Source organism: Podarcis vaucheri (assembly GCF_965113315.1).
Source record: "Podarcis vaucheri genome assembly, chromosome: 1".
In the NCBI taxonomy this organism is placed as follows: Eukaryota; Metazoa; Chordata; class Lepidosauria; order Squamata; family Lacertidae; genus Podarcis; species Podarcis vaucheri.
The window spans coordinates 139,476,410-139,494,059 of record NC_138759.1 but is presented as its reverse complement, the minus strand read 5'-3'; the positions used below and the strand labels follow the sequence as shown (position 1 = coordinate 139,494,059).

Genomic DNA, 17,650 nt, shown 5'->3' with positions numbered 1-17,650 from the left:
GCTCTGGTTTGCCAGAAGCGGCTTAGTCATGCTGGCCATATGACCAAGGCCACATGACCAAGCTGTACGCCGGCTCCCTTGGCCAGTAAAGCGAGATGAGCGCCGCAACCCCAGAGTCGGTCACGACTGGACCTAATGGTCAGGGGTCTCTTTACCTTTACCTAAGCTTTATTCCTAGGAGCTTTTCTGGCTAAAGGATGGGGTGTAAATAACTGGAATAAATGACCCACACAACTATGGAAATGTGTGATGCAACCACTGTTTGCCTTCTCCTTTATGTAGGATTCCATGATAGAGGTTAGTAGGGATGATAGTTCCTCAGAACAGAGAGAAAAGGCTCACACGCTAAACTTCTGCAACCATGCTGCTGTTAAAATCAGATGACTGGACCCATTTAAAATCAGCAGCAGTAAATCCTAAGAGCCAAGGAACACTGACACTCTGAAAGGGGGCAGAATCGTGCAGCACTTGAAAACCTAAGCATTTAATTGTTGCATGACTGAGCAGCTTTTATACTTCACAAGACGCTCTGGGTGGGTGGAGGCACAGGGCTCCACAGTTTTGACTTCAACAGACTAACAGATTTTTGAATCTGGTGACTTTAATAGTTTACATTATCCTTAAGAAGCATCCCAGTGTTTGCTCATGAGAGGCAAGAACCCACCAGACGGCAGGACCACCTGCTGGAGAAGCAGCAGCCCATTAAGCGCCTCTAGACAATTTTATCAAATGTGTAACAAAGATTTATAGGCAGGTTGTAATCATGTTGTAAGTCTATAAAAATAACAAATAACACAGGGTGATAAGCAACATTTGTCATACTCTGAGTAGGCCCATTATAATTTGTGGCTTAAGCAGTCTCTGAGCATGACAAACATTACACATCACCCTTGTTCACTGTAAACCCAATATGCATGTTAATTTTTCCACACTTTAAGAACAAAAATCTTTTTTATTTGTGGAATTTTTGATTTTAGGATGTGAGTATTGAACATAAGCATGCACACACATATACATGGGCACGTGAAAGATGAAAAATAAAAGTCTATTCTTCAAGGTTGCACTTTATTAAATGTCTCACAGCTTCCAGCCAATGAGCCATTTCCCCCTGCAGTTTCAAAAACATATAACATATAATATAAGCTGGTACAAATATTTCTAAATTAAAAGCTGTAGCCATGGTGACTCTGTGGCACACAGGTTCTCCAAAGCTGTCGTGGTGAACCTCCTTGGTTAAAATAAAGTTGTAGCTGAGGACATAGGCAAGCACTAGGCACTGCCTGCTCTCATCTTGGCTCTGGCATGAAATAGAGGGAAGCAGTTCTCAAAGCAGGAACCCGTAAAAAGGGCTTAACAACAAACTTTGTGAGTGCATGTGGGTGCAGCTACTGATTTTGAGAGGGGTATGTGTACCTCTGTGCTCTATCAATGCATGTTGGGCTGGAAGAGAGAAACTGTGCCACTCTTGACAATTGCTTGTGTCCTTTTGGGGAGACTCACGGCATACTCTGAGGGCCAGGGAATCTATAGTTAAAGGGAAGATGCAAGTGCAGCGGAGGCTGTAATCTCTATCCTTGGAAGTGCAATTTTAATTTATTCACAACATAGCTGATGTTCAGAAAGAATATAAGACAAGATACTGGTCCAAAGTGGTTTTAATTGCGACAACTGTGACATCTGGCAACAGGCAAATTAGCTTCATTGTGTTTAAAAGGCTTCAATTTAATTGTCCACACCAGTGTGGAAACGCTTTGCCTGAAAGTCAAGGAGATGGCAACGTCTTCAGAACAACTGGTCTAAAACAGGACAGGGTAAACTTCAGGTCTTTCAGATCTACTTTGTATTTCTGCTAGAACCCGAAAAATCTACACCCCAGAGGCAGACACAAAAGATCTGTCCTTAGAGTTAGCTCATAGTCTTTTAATGCTCCTGGTTAGCTTTCTTCATTTCAGCAGATTAAGTTAGATGGGAAAAGTTGTTTTGTTTTGTTGCTACTATTATTAAAGAACTATTATTAAAACCTATCTACTTACTTATCTACAGCAAATCTACTAGCAGATCCCAATCAACCTTTGGCTGCTGCTCCTCTGAAAGTATTTTTAAGCTGCTCCATTATAATATACACTGGAAAACCTAGTAATTTATGCCGACATGGGATGGGGAAGACTACAGAGTTGTCAGTCGCTTCCAACAATCAACTGGAAGGAGCCAAGCAGTCAGCTATCAGTGACACTTACCAGGGCTGACTCCAGGATTTTGGGGCTCTCAGGCAAGGCCCCTTCAGTGGGTCCCCCTAACCTCGGAGAATTGGGACATGCAAACCTAGAAATGCTTTAGGCTAAATCTGATCATATATTGGATATGCTGGACAAAGGGAACATAGTAGCAGCAATAGCGCAGCAGGCACTCTGGGCATCTTCCAGGACCCCGAGACCAACTATCTACTCATCCTCTGAAGCAGAACCTGAAATTGAGCTTTCCATATCACTTACACAGCCCCAGATCAGTTGAGGTTTGCTGCCTACCTGACTTCATACGGGTACTTTCCACTTTTAAGAATACTTTGAGAATCTACTATTAAGTCAAGCTTATGCCACGTTGCAGTCCGACACCAAATTACGGTTTAGATATCCCTTTTCACAAAGATCTGGTAGCACACTGATGCGCTATAGAGGATGCAAATTAGTTCCAATCTGTTGCAGATTGAAAAATACATGAGGTAACACGTGCAAATGCACGATGTCCTTGTTAGACTAGGTTGCCGCAGATCTCAAAGCATTCACTGAAGAAACTGCATTATCACTTCAAGGGGTTATAAGCTTATGCACTGGGTGCTGATGAAGTAAGCTGCAGTAAACAGAACCTTTGCTTAAAAGTGGAACGACGAGACTTTGGTACATTCCTGTCATAGCTACAAGCCTTTGCAGAGATATTGAAGAACGTCATAAGTAAGCACTGCTGCTATTCAAGAACAACCTGTCCTGTAGCTGTAGCTACTTAAAACCCCCCACCAAGGTTCCAGCTTGAAAATGAGAGTATCACAAGACCCTGAGGACAATATCTCTTAACACAAGGGGGAGCAGGAAATAAATGTTATTACCCTCCAATATTAATAATTATTCTTGAAGATTATGAATGCAACAACCCCAATTTACACCTCCTTTTTTCTCTGCATGTTTAATTCCAACTGTATTTTCCCCTCCTTATTTCTTACATGTTATGTAATTTGAAAGATAGAAGGGATAACACACACACAACAAACAACTGGGCTCCATATATTTTATCCCTTCTATATTTCCAAAACATTAACCAAGTTGACCCTTATCATTAAAACTGAGAAAGATATATTCATAATGGGAAAAGCCTCCCTTCCTCAAAATAAGATACATAAAATAGCAATGGTTTTTTAAAAAAATACTCCAACAAAATACAGTGCATTTGCCAGCTTTAAAACCCTGTTCCTTACCTGTAAACCTAAACAATGCACATAATAAAACGGCTAGTAACTTTTAAAAGCAGATTGGACACTGAAAAGAATGTAAAATACTCATAAACCCCAAAGATTTTCCCATGTTAGCCAAGATATGAGATGAAATCTATTTAATCTGCCTTTTCCAAAGATATGAAGTGCAACAAGCTTCATGCTGGGATGGAATTTACAGTTCAAAAGCTGGGAACCTGGCCTTGGCTGGTACCAGCAGGTCAGCAAGAAAATATATTGTTCCAGCCATTCCTGAGGAGACAAAAGACATAGAATAGCAATTACATACAGCATAAGGAATGTGGTGTTTCCTTAGCTCTAGAGCAGCATATGCAACGGACCCTGCAGAATTGGTTTCTGTGGTTCTTTACTGAGCCTGGTGGCAGCCAAATAATCCCTGCAAAGTCTTTAGAAGTTTGTTTGGATCCTGGAGAGTTAGCCCATCAATGGTTCTGAAAGCCAACGCGAGTGGCAATCCCAGTGGAGCAGGGTCCCAGATCCCTGGACGTCAAGGACAACCTGCAGATCCAGCTGAGCTAGGGGGGGGGGGCTTCCAGTACTTTAGTAGTGGAGCAAGGGAAGCCAGACCTGCCACAGCTAGACGTAACAAACTTAACTTCCTCTACAGCAGGCACCCCCAACCTTTGGCCCTCCAGATGTTTTGGCCTACAACTCCCATGATCCCTAGCTAACAGGACCAGTGGTCAGGGATGGTGGGAATTGTAGTCCAAAACATCTGGGGGCCGGAGGTTGGGGGTGCCCGCTCTACAGTGTTTTCCTTTTCAGTATAAGCTCCGAATGACAGTGCTTCAGCTGATCTGACCAGGCCCCACATGTGCTTACTTTCAACCACATGCTCTAGTGAGCCGATGCCAAATTCTGGGCTGGGAGAACTGTGGAGTAGATACATTCACACCTGAAAATCGTTAAGGAGGAACAAGCTTAACAATGATTACCTTCAAAGAGAGAAAATGGAGTGTCTGGTGTCCGACAACCATGCTGCCCATAACTCAAACACCATTCTGCAAACTAAGAAAAGAAAGAAGTTAAGAAGACTAAGGCACAATCCTGTATTTAAGTACCTCTGCATAATCAGGGGTTATATAATCAGCAGAATGCCTCTGATACGCCAGTGAGCCCTGGGACAAATTAAATACTGGGACTGAAAGATGTGAGGCGGAGTAGCGTTAGACATAGACCACCACAGATCTGCCAAAGGTGGCAGGAAGAGAAACACGGAACAGGGACATCGTATTTTTCACACAGCTACTGCTACACTTTAAGTATCATCATATCAAGCATTTTAGAAAAACAGGTCATGCACTTTTAATTACTGTGACCTATATATGAGTGACTCATTAATAGAAGCACCTTGCGCACAGAAGTTTTGCAACAGGTGAAGGCCAGCTTTCCAATTATTATCACATTTCATGATTTCCTAAGTCTGGGGAAAACCCCGAAGCAGAGACGGGCCGCTCAGAGCTCATGATCCAGAGGCAACAAATAATCTTCATTTGGGGCAGCCTGCGAGCTCTTTTCAAAATGCAGACAAGCCTTTAAAAAAAGAAAAGTATTCCACATCCCAGGAGTGATATCAAACATCTGTCATACTCAGAATAGATTCACTGAAATCACTGAAATTCACTGAAGTACATTGATTTTAATGGATCTATTCCAAGTATGACTAAAGTTGAGGATCTCCCCGAGTCCTTAGCAGGCTGGCACTTGAAGGCTGATCACAAACGATTTTGTCATGTGCTAGGATCAACCTTCAGTTAGTGGATACAGCTTAGTTTCTTCTCAGGATGTTAGCATGCCCTTTTCTTTATCCAAAAATTGCTTTTGACGACTACCTCAAAAGAAAACAAGCTCATCCCAAACGAAGTTCGTGTGTGTGTGTGTGTGTGTGTGTCACACCTTGCAGGCTCTGTAGAGATATTTCATGTCTTGAGTGAGGTTGTAAAGAGTCAGGAACGCATATGCATTGCCAGCTGTACCGTGACACAGCCCGTAACCTTTCTTCAGCAACCCCCACTGCCAAATCACTTCAGCACACTGCAAGGCATCGCTGAGGTACTTCTGTTCGCCAAACACCTGCGGAGACAAGAAGCGTTTTGCCCGGCGCGTCATCATCCGAGACTGGAACAGGACTCGGGCATACTTTTGCCAATTAGCTCTTTTATCAAGGAGTGGCCTCTCTCTCTCACACACACAAACTTGGACAAGAACACAGTGACTTTGCCTTACCTTCAAAGACTTTTGTGGTGATAAATGGAAGGAGCATGGCCATTATTTAAGTCACAACTGGCTGTCACCATTAGTCAGTCGCCACAGAACAGGACACATGGCCAACTCTGAGCAATAAGAATGTCCCGCATTCAGGATGCATGACAAGGACGTCTTCAGGAATCATTTGTAAAAGTCTAATTTCCATTTCAGAAGGGGGCAGAGGAGTTATTGCATTTAAATATTATAATCTCCTTGTAAGCAGGGGGGGAAACTTGTTAGGTTTCCTTACTGTTATTGCCCATCTCATTTTGGCAAAGCCTCCTGCTTACCTTATAGGCCTGAAGGAGCATGTAGATAACGCCAGGAGCACCGTGGCACCAATGGACCAGCAGGTCTCTCTTATCTTCAATGCATGGCGGGTAATTGCCCGACGGGAACTTCAGCTGGCAGACGTAATCCACACTGGGCTTGACCACATTGTGCAGCTTTGCCTGACTCACTCCAAGGCCAGGCTGAGAGATAAAAGACAAGCACCATGTTAAATCACAGATGAGGCACTGATTCAGCCAGCTTTCAGTGCATCAAATATGCTAACTTTGTGTCTTATCTCATTTTCTGTCTCTGGGGCAAAACAAGAAGTCTGGAAGTTAGCAACATGAAAATGCTCCCCACCCCCGCCGTGGCTCCCTATTTGGGGAATGCTCTCCTCAGGGAGGCTCACCTCGCACCTCAAGGCACCAGGAGAAAAGGTTCCTCTTCAACTAGTCCTTTAGCTGATAAACATCCTATGTCCATTTAAATGTGGGGTTTGGGGGGTTATGGTTTTCTTTTGTTTTTATTATATCTTTCGTGTTTCTATTTTGTATTTTTATGTAGTGAACTGCCCTGTGATCTTCAGATGAAGGGTGGTATACAAATCAATCCAATCAATCAATCAATCAATCAATCAGAAGTTTCATACAGTACAGACAAGTGGACCTCCACTCTGAAGGATGCCTCTCACCTGCATGAGATAGTAATAGATCCCTGCTAGGCCATGAGCAGCTCCTACATAATATTCCTGGTACCATTCATACATCAGGGGGCTCTTAGCTGTGAAGTTCCGTCTCTTGGCTAGGTTCTCGCCAGATGCCATGACTGCCTCACAGACCTGCAGGAAAATCAGAAATAAATGGTGGATGACAAAAACAAACAAACTGAAGTGGCCAATGGCAACATTCTGAAGCTTTCAGTTTAGAAAAGCAGTCAATTATTTCTGCTTTTCTCAAGTGACTACTGTTCTGAAATGGATGCTTTGAAATTTTGTTTGTCACGGTCAAACTTAGGGCTTATCCACACTCCCTCAGGCCCCAGCACTTTCTTGGGGTGGGAACACTCTTTAGCACTCAGTTGGAGCAAACAGCAATCATGTTTTCCACACACTGGTGTTTGTTCTGATTTAGAGCTAAGGAGTGGGTTTTCTCTGGGAAAGGAGTGCAGCAAGGAGGAAACCGCTTGGGCTTGTGTTTTCCAGGCACGGGGCACCCAAAAGTATGGACTAAGTGTGCGTAGCATTCAACTACCACATCCCATCAGATGCACAAGGATTTCTGCTTGTATAACAGGACTCCCCCCCCCCCCAGGAGGCAGAGAAGATGAATAGTTTAAGTAGTTTAAGGTGGAAGAGGAAATGGGCACAGTACCTGTTGAATATGGTTTTGAGGAATCTTTTCCTCTCCAAATTGTTTGTTCACAAATAGCAAAGCATACAAGTACCCCATACGTCCATAGAGCATCTCATCAGGGACCCGAGGGTCAAGTTTGGGCAGATGAAGCAAGCTTGAAAGATAAAACATGAGACTTATACATCTTAAAACACACACACAACATGTACAAATTCAGTGATATACACATTTTTCAATTTGTGGGTACAATTCTAAACAACAAAGTTTGTTACTCCTCTTTGTTTGTAAATCCGGAATTCTACCCACTAAGCACTGATACTGTTTGCATGATAATTTCTCCCCAAATCACAAGTGAATAAAGTATAAAATCAAAACTTAAAGACTATTTTTGACTTTAGTTTCTGGAGGAAACTGTGCTCCCAATGACAAAGCAGCAGATTTTTTTTTGGTGTGGGGGATAGCTTTGCTGCCTGCCATTTGGCATTCTGAAATAGAATAAGGCTAGGAGATCACTCCTAGCTACAGCGGCACAGTAAGGGAGCAGGGCTTGAAAAGAGACCCCCCCCCAAAACAACAACAACAACAACACCTTCTTAAAAGTTGAATAAAACATTTGTTAACCACACCTGAGCCAAGGCTGAGGATACCTCTGCAGCCTTAAGTTTAACTCTCCAGCTCTGTAGCCCAATCATTCAAGTATTGCTTCCTCCTGTTGTATCTGACAGCGAGATATAAAGAAAAGTGGCCCTCCCTCCTTACTCAGAGACAACAGCCGTTGTTCCAAAAAAGTGGTTGCAGCAGTTCGTATTTTCCCTTCTTGGTGCTGCTTCAGCAGATTTAAGAGAAAGCTGGAACCATTAGTGAAAATGGTTCAGCAAAGCAGGGCAAATGGAGAACATCTGTCCTTTGACAATCAGCATGATTCTGTTTTTACCAGCTCTGATTTCTACTGCACTCCTTGATGGTGCTGGTTTTAACCTACCGCCTGCTGGCTCAGACCAACAGTCCACCTGGTCCAGTCCTTTCTTCCCAAAATGCTTCTAGGGAGGCATGAAGGAAACAAATCTTTCTCTAGCCCTATTTACTCCCTTAGCATATAGTAGTCAGAGGAGCATTCTGCGTAGTTGTAGCAACAGAAGGAGTGGGGGGGAACAAGCATCCCTTCATCAGTTTGGCTGGGGCCAAGGGCTACTGAAAACTGAAAATGCTGATGATAATCTGCTTAGGTTAAGGATGAGAACCATTACGGGCTCTCTGGCCAAAGACGAGTATACCCATGTCTGGGCTGTATCACTTCAGACTAAATGACTTCCTTTTAAAAAAAAAAAAGGCACACCACAAAGTTTATCACCCTTTTTCTGACACAGTTGTTTTCTATGCACACTGATATTTTTGTCTAGAGGAGCACTCAGTCATGTGACCCCCCCCCCATGCAACCTGAAGTGGTACAGTGTGCACACAAATTTACTACCTCAGTGAGAACAAGGCCCTTGTTATGACTAGTTTGTACAAAGGGGGGGGAGGGGAATGTAATGCTCCTCGGTGTCTCTGAAAATTCCTGGTTGGGGAAGGCGGGTGTAAATGTTAGTGCTAGTCCCAGTAACTTGAAAAGGAAACAGAACTGCAATATACATGAAATTATCAGGAGGATAAAAGGGATTCCCCACGGAGAGAGCTTTTAAAAATAAACAGAACTCTTCAACTTCTAAGTTAACAGCTGTATTTGATCATAAGGCCTAAATCTTAATCACCATGCTAATCTTGACCAAGTAAATGTGCATTACTTGTATGCCAATTACGTGCGAAACATCACTCTGACATGTATGGCTATACTAACTAAAAGTCAAATCTGAAGTGGCCTTTAGTGTAGATATAAGGGGAAAGGGCAAATGCACACAAACAAACAAGGGACTCCTTCAGGTAGACCTTCCGGAACTGTTTTTGACCAAAAGACAGGCTTCCCCATTGACTGCTCAATATGGGCCAGTGGCAAGAGAAACCACCAGTGAGAGCACATGAATTTATCATAGTTTCCAACATACTTCCTTTTATAGCATCTCAATACATTTCAGGAAAAAATGAAATTCCAGCAAGATTAATGTAAACTAGGCCTTAAAATGAAGAGACAAAAATCCCACTGTCTATTTTTAAGAGAGGCAAATGTGCACATGGATTCCATCTAACAAAATAATTATGTGCTAGGTGCAAGAAGTATTTCCTAACAATATACTTGGCACTAGCTGGTGGCTCAAATGAAGCACATGCGAGATGTTATGGTCACATCCACACCAGTAAGGATTCAGAGAAGAAATGAGTCAAAATCATGTACGAGGATGGCATAAAGTGGATTGTAATGGGCAATGGGAGCAGTTTTCTGAACAACCACTAACAGGAGCAAAACTCCAGAGGGTTGGGAGAAGATGGAGACAGGACAAGCTGCAAAAAGATCCATGATGAATAAATATGCTTAGGATCGAAAGCAAGAAAGCATGTCAAAGCATGACACATCAAGATGTTCCGTGGTTGCTCCTTCCTTTGAGGTTTTAATCTCCTGCTATAGAGCAGCTATATAAAAGCATTAAAAGTAAATAAAGAGAATGCATATTTGACAACTGCCAGTTCAGGATGCTTTAGACATCCTTTCCCCAAAGGGACTCTTACGCTCCCTTCCCAACACTATGATGATATATGGCTGCTTACCCTCACGATACCAGGAGATGGCAGTATGGGATTACACTAAATTCCCACTCTGTAGCACAACTGAGGTTAAGTGTGGAAGGAACAAAGGAGTACCGGTAATTTCCAAAATGAAACAAAGAATGGGATTGCGTTGGAGTGAATATTCTTATTATGGAGAATGTGTTTCTATCTCTAGTGATAACAGGCCCATGCCTTTTGTAAACGCCAGAGCCACATCAGGAAAACAACATGAGATATGCAGAATCACAACATGACAAATGGGAAGCAGCAGGGAATATTGAAATCCATGTGGATAAGAATAAAACAGGAAATACAAACATGGGGAATATATAAAGATGACATGCAATGCACATCATATGTTGCCCAAATGGAAAAAAGTTTAAAGTAGCTTTAATTACAAAATGAACTATAATGATACCGGTCAAAGTCAGTAGCATAACTGATGAAGAATAGCAAGGGTCTATTTTCTATTCATATCAATGGCTTTTATGCAAGTCCTGATAGTATGACGGAGCGTTGTACCCTAACTCTATTAGGTGAGCTGTGGCCAAGATGTGTAGCCGACGCCAAGGCTCTTCTTCTCATACTCCTGGTTCACCTGAAGTGATACGTACATTTATACCAGTAAAACACGTAATAAGCTATCTAAGATGCAGAGACGAGGCAGCAACGTCCATCTGGGACCAGCTGCCTCAACTGTCTCTAAGTGCTCATTCCACCCAGTCATAAACATTTATGTAACATGATTTAAGAACCAGTGGGTGAATTTGCTTATTGTCTCTCCAGCCTTTTTTCTTCTCATGTTGTGTCTGTTAGATTGCATGCCACTATTTAAAACTGTACACTTCGCTGAATGCATTAGCAGAAACACAGCATACAAGTACGGCAAGTAAATAAAAATATACCTGATGGAACTGCTTTGGGCTGCAATACTATACACTTACTTGGGAGTAAAATCCCAGTAAACTGCAAAGTTAGACATGGATATGATTTGTGACTTTTGCAACACTTCCCTGACAAACCATTTGGTCAAAATAAACAATGCAAAATGTTTCGCAGTGTATTAACAACCCTTTCCAAATTTACGTCATAGAATCATAGAATCATAGAGTTGGAAGAGACCACAAGGAACAACGAGTCCAACCCCCTGCCAAGCAGGAAACACCATCAGAGCACTCCTGACATATGGTTGTCAAGCCTCTGCTTAAAGACCTCCAAAGTAGGAGACTCCACCACACTCCTTGGCAGCAAATTCCACTGTCGAACAGCTCTTACTGCCAGGAAGTTCTTCCTAATGTTTAGGTGGAATCTTCTTTCTTGTAGTTTGGATCCATTGCTCCGTGTCCGCTTCTCTGGAGCAGCAGAAAACAACCTTTCTCCCTCCTCTATATGACATCCTTTTATATATTTGAACATTGCTATCATATCACCCCTTAACCTCCTCTTCTCCAGGCTAAACATGCCCAGCTCCCTTAGCCGTTCCTCATAAGGCATCGTTTCCAGGCCTTTGACCATTTTGGTTGCCCTCCTCTGGACACGCTCCAGTTTGTCAGTGTCCTTCTTGAATTGTGGTGCCCAGAACTGGACACAGTACTCCAGGTGAGGTCTGACCAGAGCAGAATACAGTGGCACTATTACTTCCCTTGATCTAGATGCTATACTCCTATTGATGCAGCCCAGAATTGCATTGGCTTTTTTAGCTGCCGCGTCACACTGTTGGCTCATGTCAAGTTTGTGGTCAACCAAGACTCCTAGATCCTTTTCACATGTACTGTTCTCAAGCCAGGTGTCACCCATCTTGTATTTGTGCCTCTCATTTTTTTTGCCCAAGTGCAATACTTTACATTGCACTTTACTTTTTATTTACTTTACGTCAATATCAGTTACAGTGGCAACAGAAAACACTGGCTTTTATTGAGGCTGAAGTAATGGGTATTGCATACTGAATGGAGAACTCCCTAAACGTTATTGTGTTTTCATGGAAACGGTATTTGAGTGACCTCTTTGACTGCCTTCTCCTTTCTAGATATTACAGTTTACCCTGGCTGAGATGATAAATCCTAGTGTGCTGAGGAATATCAGCTGAAATACCCTTCAGGCATTACCGGGCAATGCAATCTTCTGCTTGCTTGTCGTTCTGCAGCTTGTGGAATACCACAGCAGCCACTGCCAGAGGTCCAGCATCCCCACACAAGAAGGTGATGGATCGCTTTGTCAGGCAGCTCAGGCTCTTCTTGACATATTCCTGGGCCATCTGGAGGAAGGATGGGTCTCCATAGACATTATACAGATGTAAGTATAGCAAAGCAATGCCTGCAAAGAGATTAAAGAAGTTAACCCAAGTTAACTCTGATGTTGTGTAACATTTTAATATCTATTTCAGCAATTATGCGCTGCTGCAGATCAGAAATGCAGCAATTGTTGACACCCACGTGGGCATGCTGACAATTGCAGATTTATCCAGAGAGCGTCTGGAAATACAGAAATGCATTTAGGTGAATGCGAGCATTGTCCAGTGAGACTGTAAACATTTGCTGTCGTGTCTTTCAAAAAAATAAAATAAAAATGGAGAAATAGATATGCATTTTGTGGTAAATCCCTGGTGTAATGCCTACAGCTGTTTCATTTCTGACATTCCTTGTGCATGTAGTTTTTGCGGAAACTGACAATTGCTGAGGTTCTCATAATTACTTTAGACACAGCCACTTTTCTACTTTGAACTGGAACCTCAGTCTCCTGCACCACACCACACACACTTTTGAAGCTTCCCATCAGTTTCAAACGTCAGCTTCATCAAGTCACATTTCTAGCTCTAGTTCTGCACTGTAGGACAAGAAACCACCATCAAAAGACTAGCTCATAAGACTGTGGCAAGGATAAGGAGGCGCAGGACTGTAAAAAGAGCTGGTTTGGTAAAGTGGACAAAGACTGAGCTCAATCAGGAAGCCTACAGTTCAAGTATTACTCTTTCCAGGAACTCACCATGGCCTGGTTCACACATAATGCTAAACTATAGTTCATTATACCATGGCTCAGCGTTATGTATGAACTCTGCCTAGTTGCTTAATTGTGGTTTGCCTATTGCAAGCAAATCTCGATCTGAAGCTCAGGTTTGTTGTTGGCTTACTAAACTGCGCTTCTTTTAACGATGTCGGCATCACACATGAACACATCCAATGTACAGGACTGTTGTAAGGATTACAGTAAGATTAACATACTGGAAGGCCTTTGAATACCTTTAGAATGCTTCATAAGCACTTAGTTTTCCTATTAGGCACAAAGCAATTATGAAAGTGCTATATACATTATAAATGGAAATAGTTAACAAGGCAGTATTTCTGAGGGTGTCCAGGCAACAATCCTCTTTTGACAGCAGCCATACTGGAGAAGGAGGAGCTGCTAAGGCCCCAAATAAGCTAAGCCCCTTTAGTTATTTAAATAGTAATGTAGAAATCTAAAAACAAATTCAAGCAGTGCTTGGACCAGTGTGGTTTAATCATGAGCTGAACATACAGTGAACCACCCTCAGTGAATCCAGTAAGAGCCAGCGGCTTGCATCAACTCCAGAATTCTCATTTTATCCCTAGCATCGTGCTTTCCATCTCATTAACCATTTTTAAGATGACACAGGTCTCTGTATTTAAGCCTAAATTAATAGAGCCAATGTCTTCAGAGTTCAGTGCAGAAAAGAAAAAGGAAAAAGAAGAACAGCCTTCAAAATTACCTTTCAATATACAGGGGATCGTTTTAAATTTAGATCATTTTCTCATTTTGCATGGGTAATCTCCAAAGCTTCACACCACAGACAATTCAATTCAGGATGTATATTAAGGGCAAATTTCCATTTCTTGCTAAAGTTAATAACCTTGTCCGCTCTGTAGGCAGTTTCAGTGTTAGTATTTCCAATGAGGGCAGCTCAGATGTATGCTACTATCAGTCATGTCTGCAAAGGTGTGCACCTGAAGCTGTTTTTAAGAAGGGAAAACCTTATGCTGGCAGGCAGCCAGCCACCTTTCTAGAGTTTGGTACAGCAAAACACTGCAGCACTGAGTCCTTGACAGACAGAAGGTCCACCGGCAGCTGAGTAGATGCTAGCCCTGGCAGCACAAAATTGCCACTGAGGAAAGTATCTCAACAGTCAGTACTTTTTTCTTGCGCCTAAAGGAAGACCTGCCGATAATGTCATTGCAATTGCTCATCTTTTAAAGACTGGGTGAACTGGCGACAATAACTCTGAACTGCCTTCCCTAGAAGCGTTGGAGCTGCCCCTCTGGACTCTTAAAAATTTTCTTTGCTATTAATGCTCTGCTGATCTTTATATCAGTTAGTGAGGCTTGAGGATGTGGACAAGGTGCTTGGATCAGTCAGGTCAACCACTTGTGTTTTGGATGCTTGCTCTTCTTAGCTGACAAAAGCTAACAGGGAGGGAACAGCTGGCTGAGCCAGGGAGGCAATTAATGCCTGTCTATGAGAGGGGATGGTCTCTGGCTGCTTGAAGGAGGCAGTGATAAAACAACTCCTCAAGAAACCCTCCCTGGATTCAAAAACTCCAAGTAACTACCAGCCAATTGCTAGTCTTCCCTTCTTGGGCAAGCTTCTTGAGCAGGTGGTTATGGACCAGATCCAGGTACCCTTGGAGGAAACTGATTTTCAAGATCCATTTCAATTGGGGTTTAGGACCAGTTTTAGCATAGAAACTGCTTAGGTTGCCCTGCATAATGACCTCTATCAGGAGAGAGACAGGGGAAATGTGTCCCTTTAATTCTCCATGGCCTCTCAGCTGCTTTCGATACCTTCAACCATGGTATCCTTCTGGAGCAGCTGTCCAAGTGGGAGGTGGATGGCTCTGCTCTGTGGTGGTTCCAGTCCTACTTGTGTGGGCGTTCCCAGAGGGTGATGCTTGGGGAGTGCTCTTCGGCCCCAAGGAACCTGCAAGGTGGGTTTCTCAGGGTTCAATTTTATCCCCTGTGCTGTTTAACACCTACATGAAACTGCTGAGTGGGGTCATCTGGAGTTTTGGAGTACAGTGTCAGCAATATGCTGATACCACACAGCTCTCTGTCTCATGGGCAGGCAGGTGAGGCAGTGGATGTGGTGGACCTTTGTCTTGCCTTGGTAATGGACTGAACGAGAGCCAACAAACTGAAGCTCAGTCCAGATAAGACTGAGGCACTGTTAGTGGGCGGTTCCCTAGACCAGATGGGTGGGAGTTCGCCTGCTCTTGATGAGGTTACACTTCCTCTGAACGTGCCCCTCTCTTGTATTTAAACAGGCCAGACTCCCTGTCAAACACTGGCATGGAACATAACATGCAGAAGGAACTCCACTAGATGTTTCCACACAGTAAGAGCTTCACAAAAGGATTTGCCCAACTGTGACATCCTTTTTTTTTTGTGTATAGTTGTTTTAATAAAAAGCTTTTAAACCAAAACATAACAAATACAAAAGGAATGTACAAAATAACTCAATACCAAAACAATACAACCATAATTTAATATTATGCCAAAAGAAGTTGTGCTGCGGATAAAGATATCCACTTAAATAAGACACCAAACAGATTTTTCATTTAAGATGCAAATAGGATTTGCCACCTGCAATCTTATTTTGGCAGCAGACACTGCATAAGAAACAACTTGGCATGTAAATATTTAGATTGCTTTAAGTAGCTGTTCAGTTTGTTGCTTTACAGATAAAAAGTGATCCAGTCCAATATTGGATTCAAGAACTAATTCCTGATCTTCACAGAAAGTATGCTGCTGCCAACGAAATGCAAGGATCAGACACAATCCTTTGTAAAACAACAATTTTGTACCATAGTCAACATGCTTTTAAATTTCAGGTATTTCAAGCATCTGTATCAAGGCAAGATATGAGATGGAGGGGAAGAGCATGGAAAATTAGCATCAAAGGACAAAGGCACAAAACAGTAAATGAATTCACTGGTCCAGCTTTCCCTACCTGTTGGGGAGGAAGCTTTCTAACCAATATTCTAAACAAGCAGCGTCTCATGTGGCAAGATGGGCCTACTTTCGTGTGGCAAATATAGCGTGCAAGCCAGGCGCTTTAACAGGTGAAAACCATTCCCACAACACTCTATAACAGCACCACCTTCTGCTGTGCCAGTTAAGGGGCTGAAGGCAGAAAGCCAAGGCCCTCAGCACAGACCAGGTGATGCAAGTTGCTCCCATCCACCTTTGGTCTGTCAATTGCTCTTTTCCAACACATGCAGTGCATGCTGGGACTTGGGAGCAGGGAGGAATACCTGATCGGTGCCTCTACCATCCATCAGAGGATGGGAGAGCAGTAGCGTGTGATCAGTGGACTAGGGTGACTTGGCTAGTCTCCTAAATGTTCCTGGTAAATTAGAGTATTAAAAGCCTGGTGCCTCCTTCCCAAAGCCCAGGAAGCTTCTGCCCAGCTTAGGGAAGGAGGCGTGATGCTCACATGTGCAACACATCGCCCTCACATGCCGGTGCCTCTGGTTCCTAACTGTTCCCTACAAAAAATTCACGCCACGCCACTGTGGGATAGGATCCCAGAAGAGGCTAAGGAACATCCATCCACTGAAAGGATGGTAACAGAAACCGTATCTGTGAAGGAAAGGGGGAAATAGATGCCTGGTGGCACCGGGGAGCAGCCTAATGACAAGACTCAATCAGAGGAAAACATGCTTCCAAAGCCCAGCGCCAGCATATGCCAAATCACTGCCACCATGTCTCAGCCAGTTCCCTTTTACAGAGGAGGAATTGTGAGGAAAAGAGCCATGACCATTCCTTCCCAACATCTCTTATTAGCTGCCACACAAGCGCCAATTGATTTCGGATTGCCAGGAGATTATCTACATGAGGAGATGCTCAACAAGCCTTTCCCACAGAAGCAATTAAGATGGAATGCTGTTGCCTTGGCCCGATTAATTTCTTATAACCTGAAACCACACTGAATAAATTAACAAAAATAGGATTGGGTGGGCTGTGTGGAGAGCAGGCAAGCCCTGGAACAGCAACACATTCCAGTTCCCTGGCTGTGACCCAGAGGAAATCCTTCAGAGACTCACTCTCAATTCCAAACATGTTAGGCAAACCTGTGAGTTTAGCATTCACAAGCAGAGAATCAAGCAGCAGCAGTAGCAGCAGCAGCGTTGAGGCACTTCTCTGCCCCATTCAAGTTCAATTCCGCCTCTCTGGTGGCAAAGCCACTTCTCCCACTACAATTGATGCCTGCAGTAAATAAATGCCTCCCCAATCGCACATTTGCTTCTCATGATAAGACATGGAATAATAATTCAGGAAGCTGCAATTAAGCTCAGTTTCAAAAGACGTCAAGGCAGGATCGTGGTTTGTTTCTGCCAAGTCAAGGTTTCTACCCAGCCCTAAACCAAGGTTTGCCGTTGACTTTTGGACCTTGGCTTTATTAGCTATCAACAAATCACAATCCTGAATTCATACATCACAGGTAGCCAAACTCAACTGCTCACAGGAGGAGGAGCAAAGTCGGAGTGATCGGGCACCATGTCCCAACACTAGACCAGATTCACACTAAACCACAATAAACCAGAAGGCTGCACATTTTTGTCTAC

General features: G+C 43.2%; 2 protein-coding genes and 1 long non-coding RNA gene across 9 annotated transcripts in view; 1 reads left to right on the top strand and 2 right to left on the bottom strand.

Moving 5' to 3' along the window:
• The window catches only part of LOC309535352 (uncharacterized protein), a 44,923-nt gene extending 32,717 nt beyond the window's left edge, over window positions 1-12,206 (top strand). The window contains exon 2 of the transcript XR_014221206.1: window positions 12,101-12,206. The gene's annotated coding sequence lies outside the window, so the exon portion shown is untranslated. The remainder of the gene's footprint in view (window positions 1-12,100) is intronic.
• LOC309535407 overlaps window positions 1-17,650 on the bottom strand; it is a 50,692-nt gene that overhangs the window by 16,743 nt on the left and 16,299 nt on the right. The window lies entirely within an intron of this gene.
• The window catches only part of LANCL1 (LanC like glutathione S-transferase 1), a 31,352-nt gene continuing 15,339 nt past the window's right edge, over window positions 1,638-17,650 (bottom strand). For 6 of the 7 annotated variants that reach the window (XM_082228219.1, XM_082228216.1, XM_082228222.1 and 3 more), the window contains 7 exons: window positions 12,180-12,387; window positions 7,393-7,528; window positions 6,714-6,860; window positions 6,040-6,222; window positions 5,399-5,575; window positions 4,438-4,510; window positions 1,638-3,733 (listed from right to left, as the gene is read on the bottom strand). In XM_082228219.1, the coding sequence (XP_082084345.1) occupies window positions 3,657-3,733; window positions 4,438-4,510; window positions 5,399-5,575; window positions 6,040-6,222; window positions 6,714-6,860; window positions 7,393-7,528; window positions 12,180-12,387 (1,001 nt within the window). In that variant the 3' untranslated portion in view covers window positions 1,638-3,656. The remainder of the gene's footprint in view (window positions 3,734-4,437; window positions 4,511-5,398; window positions 5,576-6,039; window positions 6,223-6,713; window positions 6,861-7,392; window positions 7,529-12,179; window positions 12,388-17,650) is intronic. The other variant, XM_082228220.1, reaches the window with a different exon arrangement.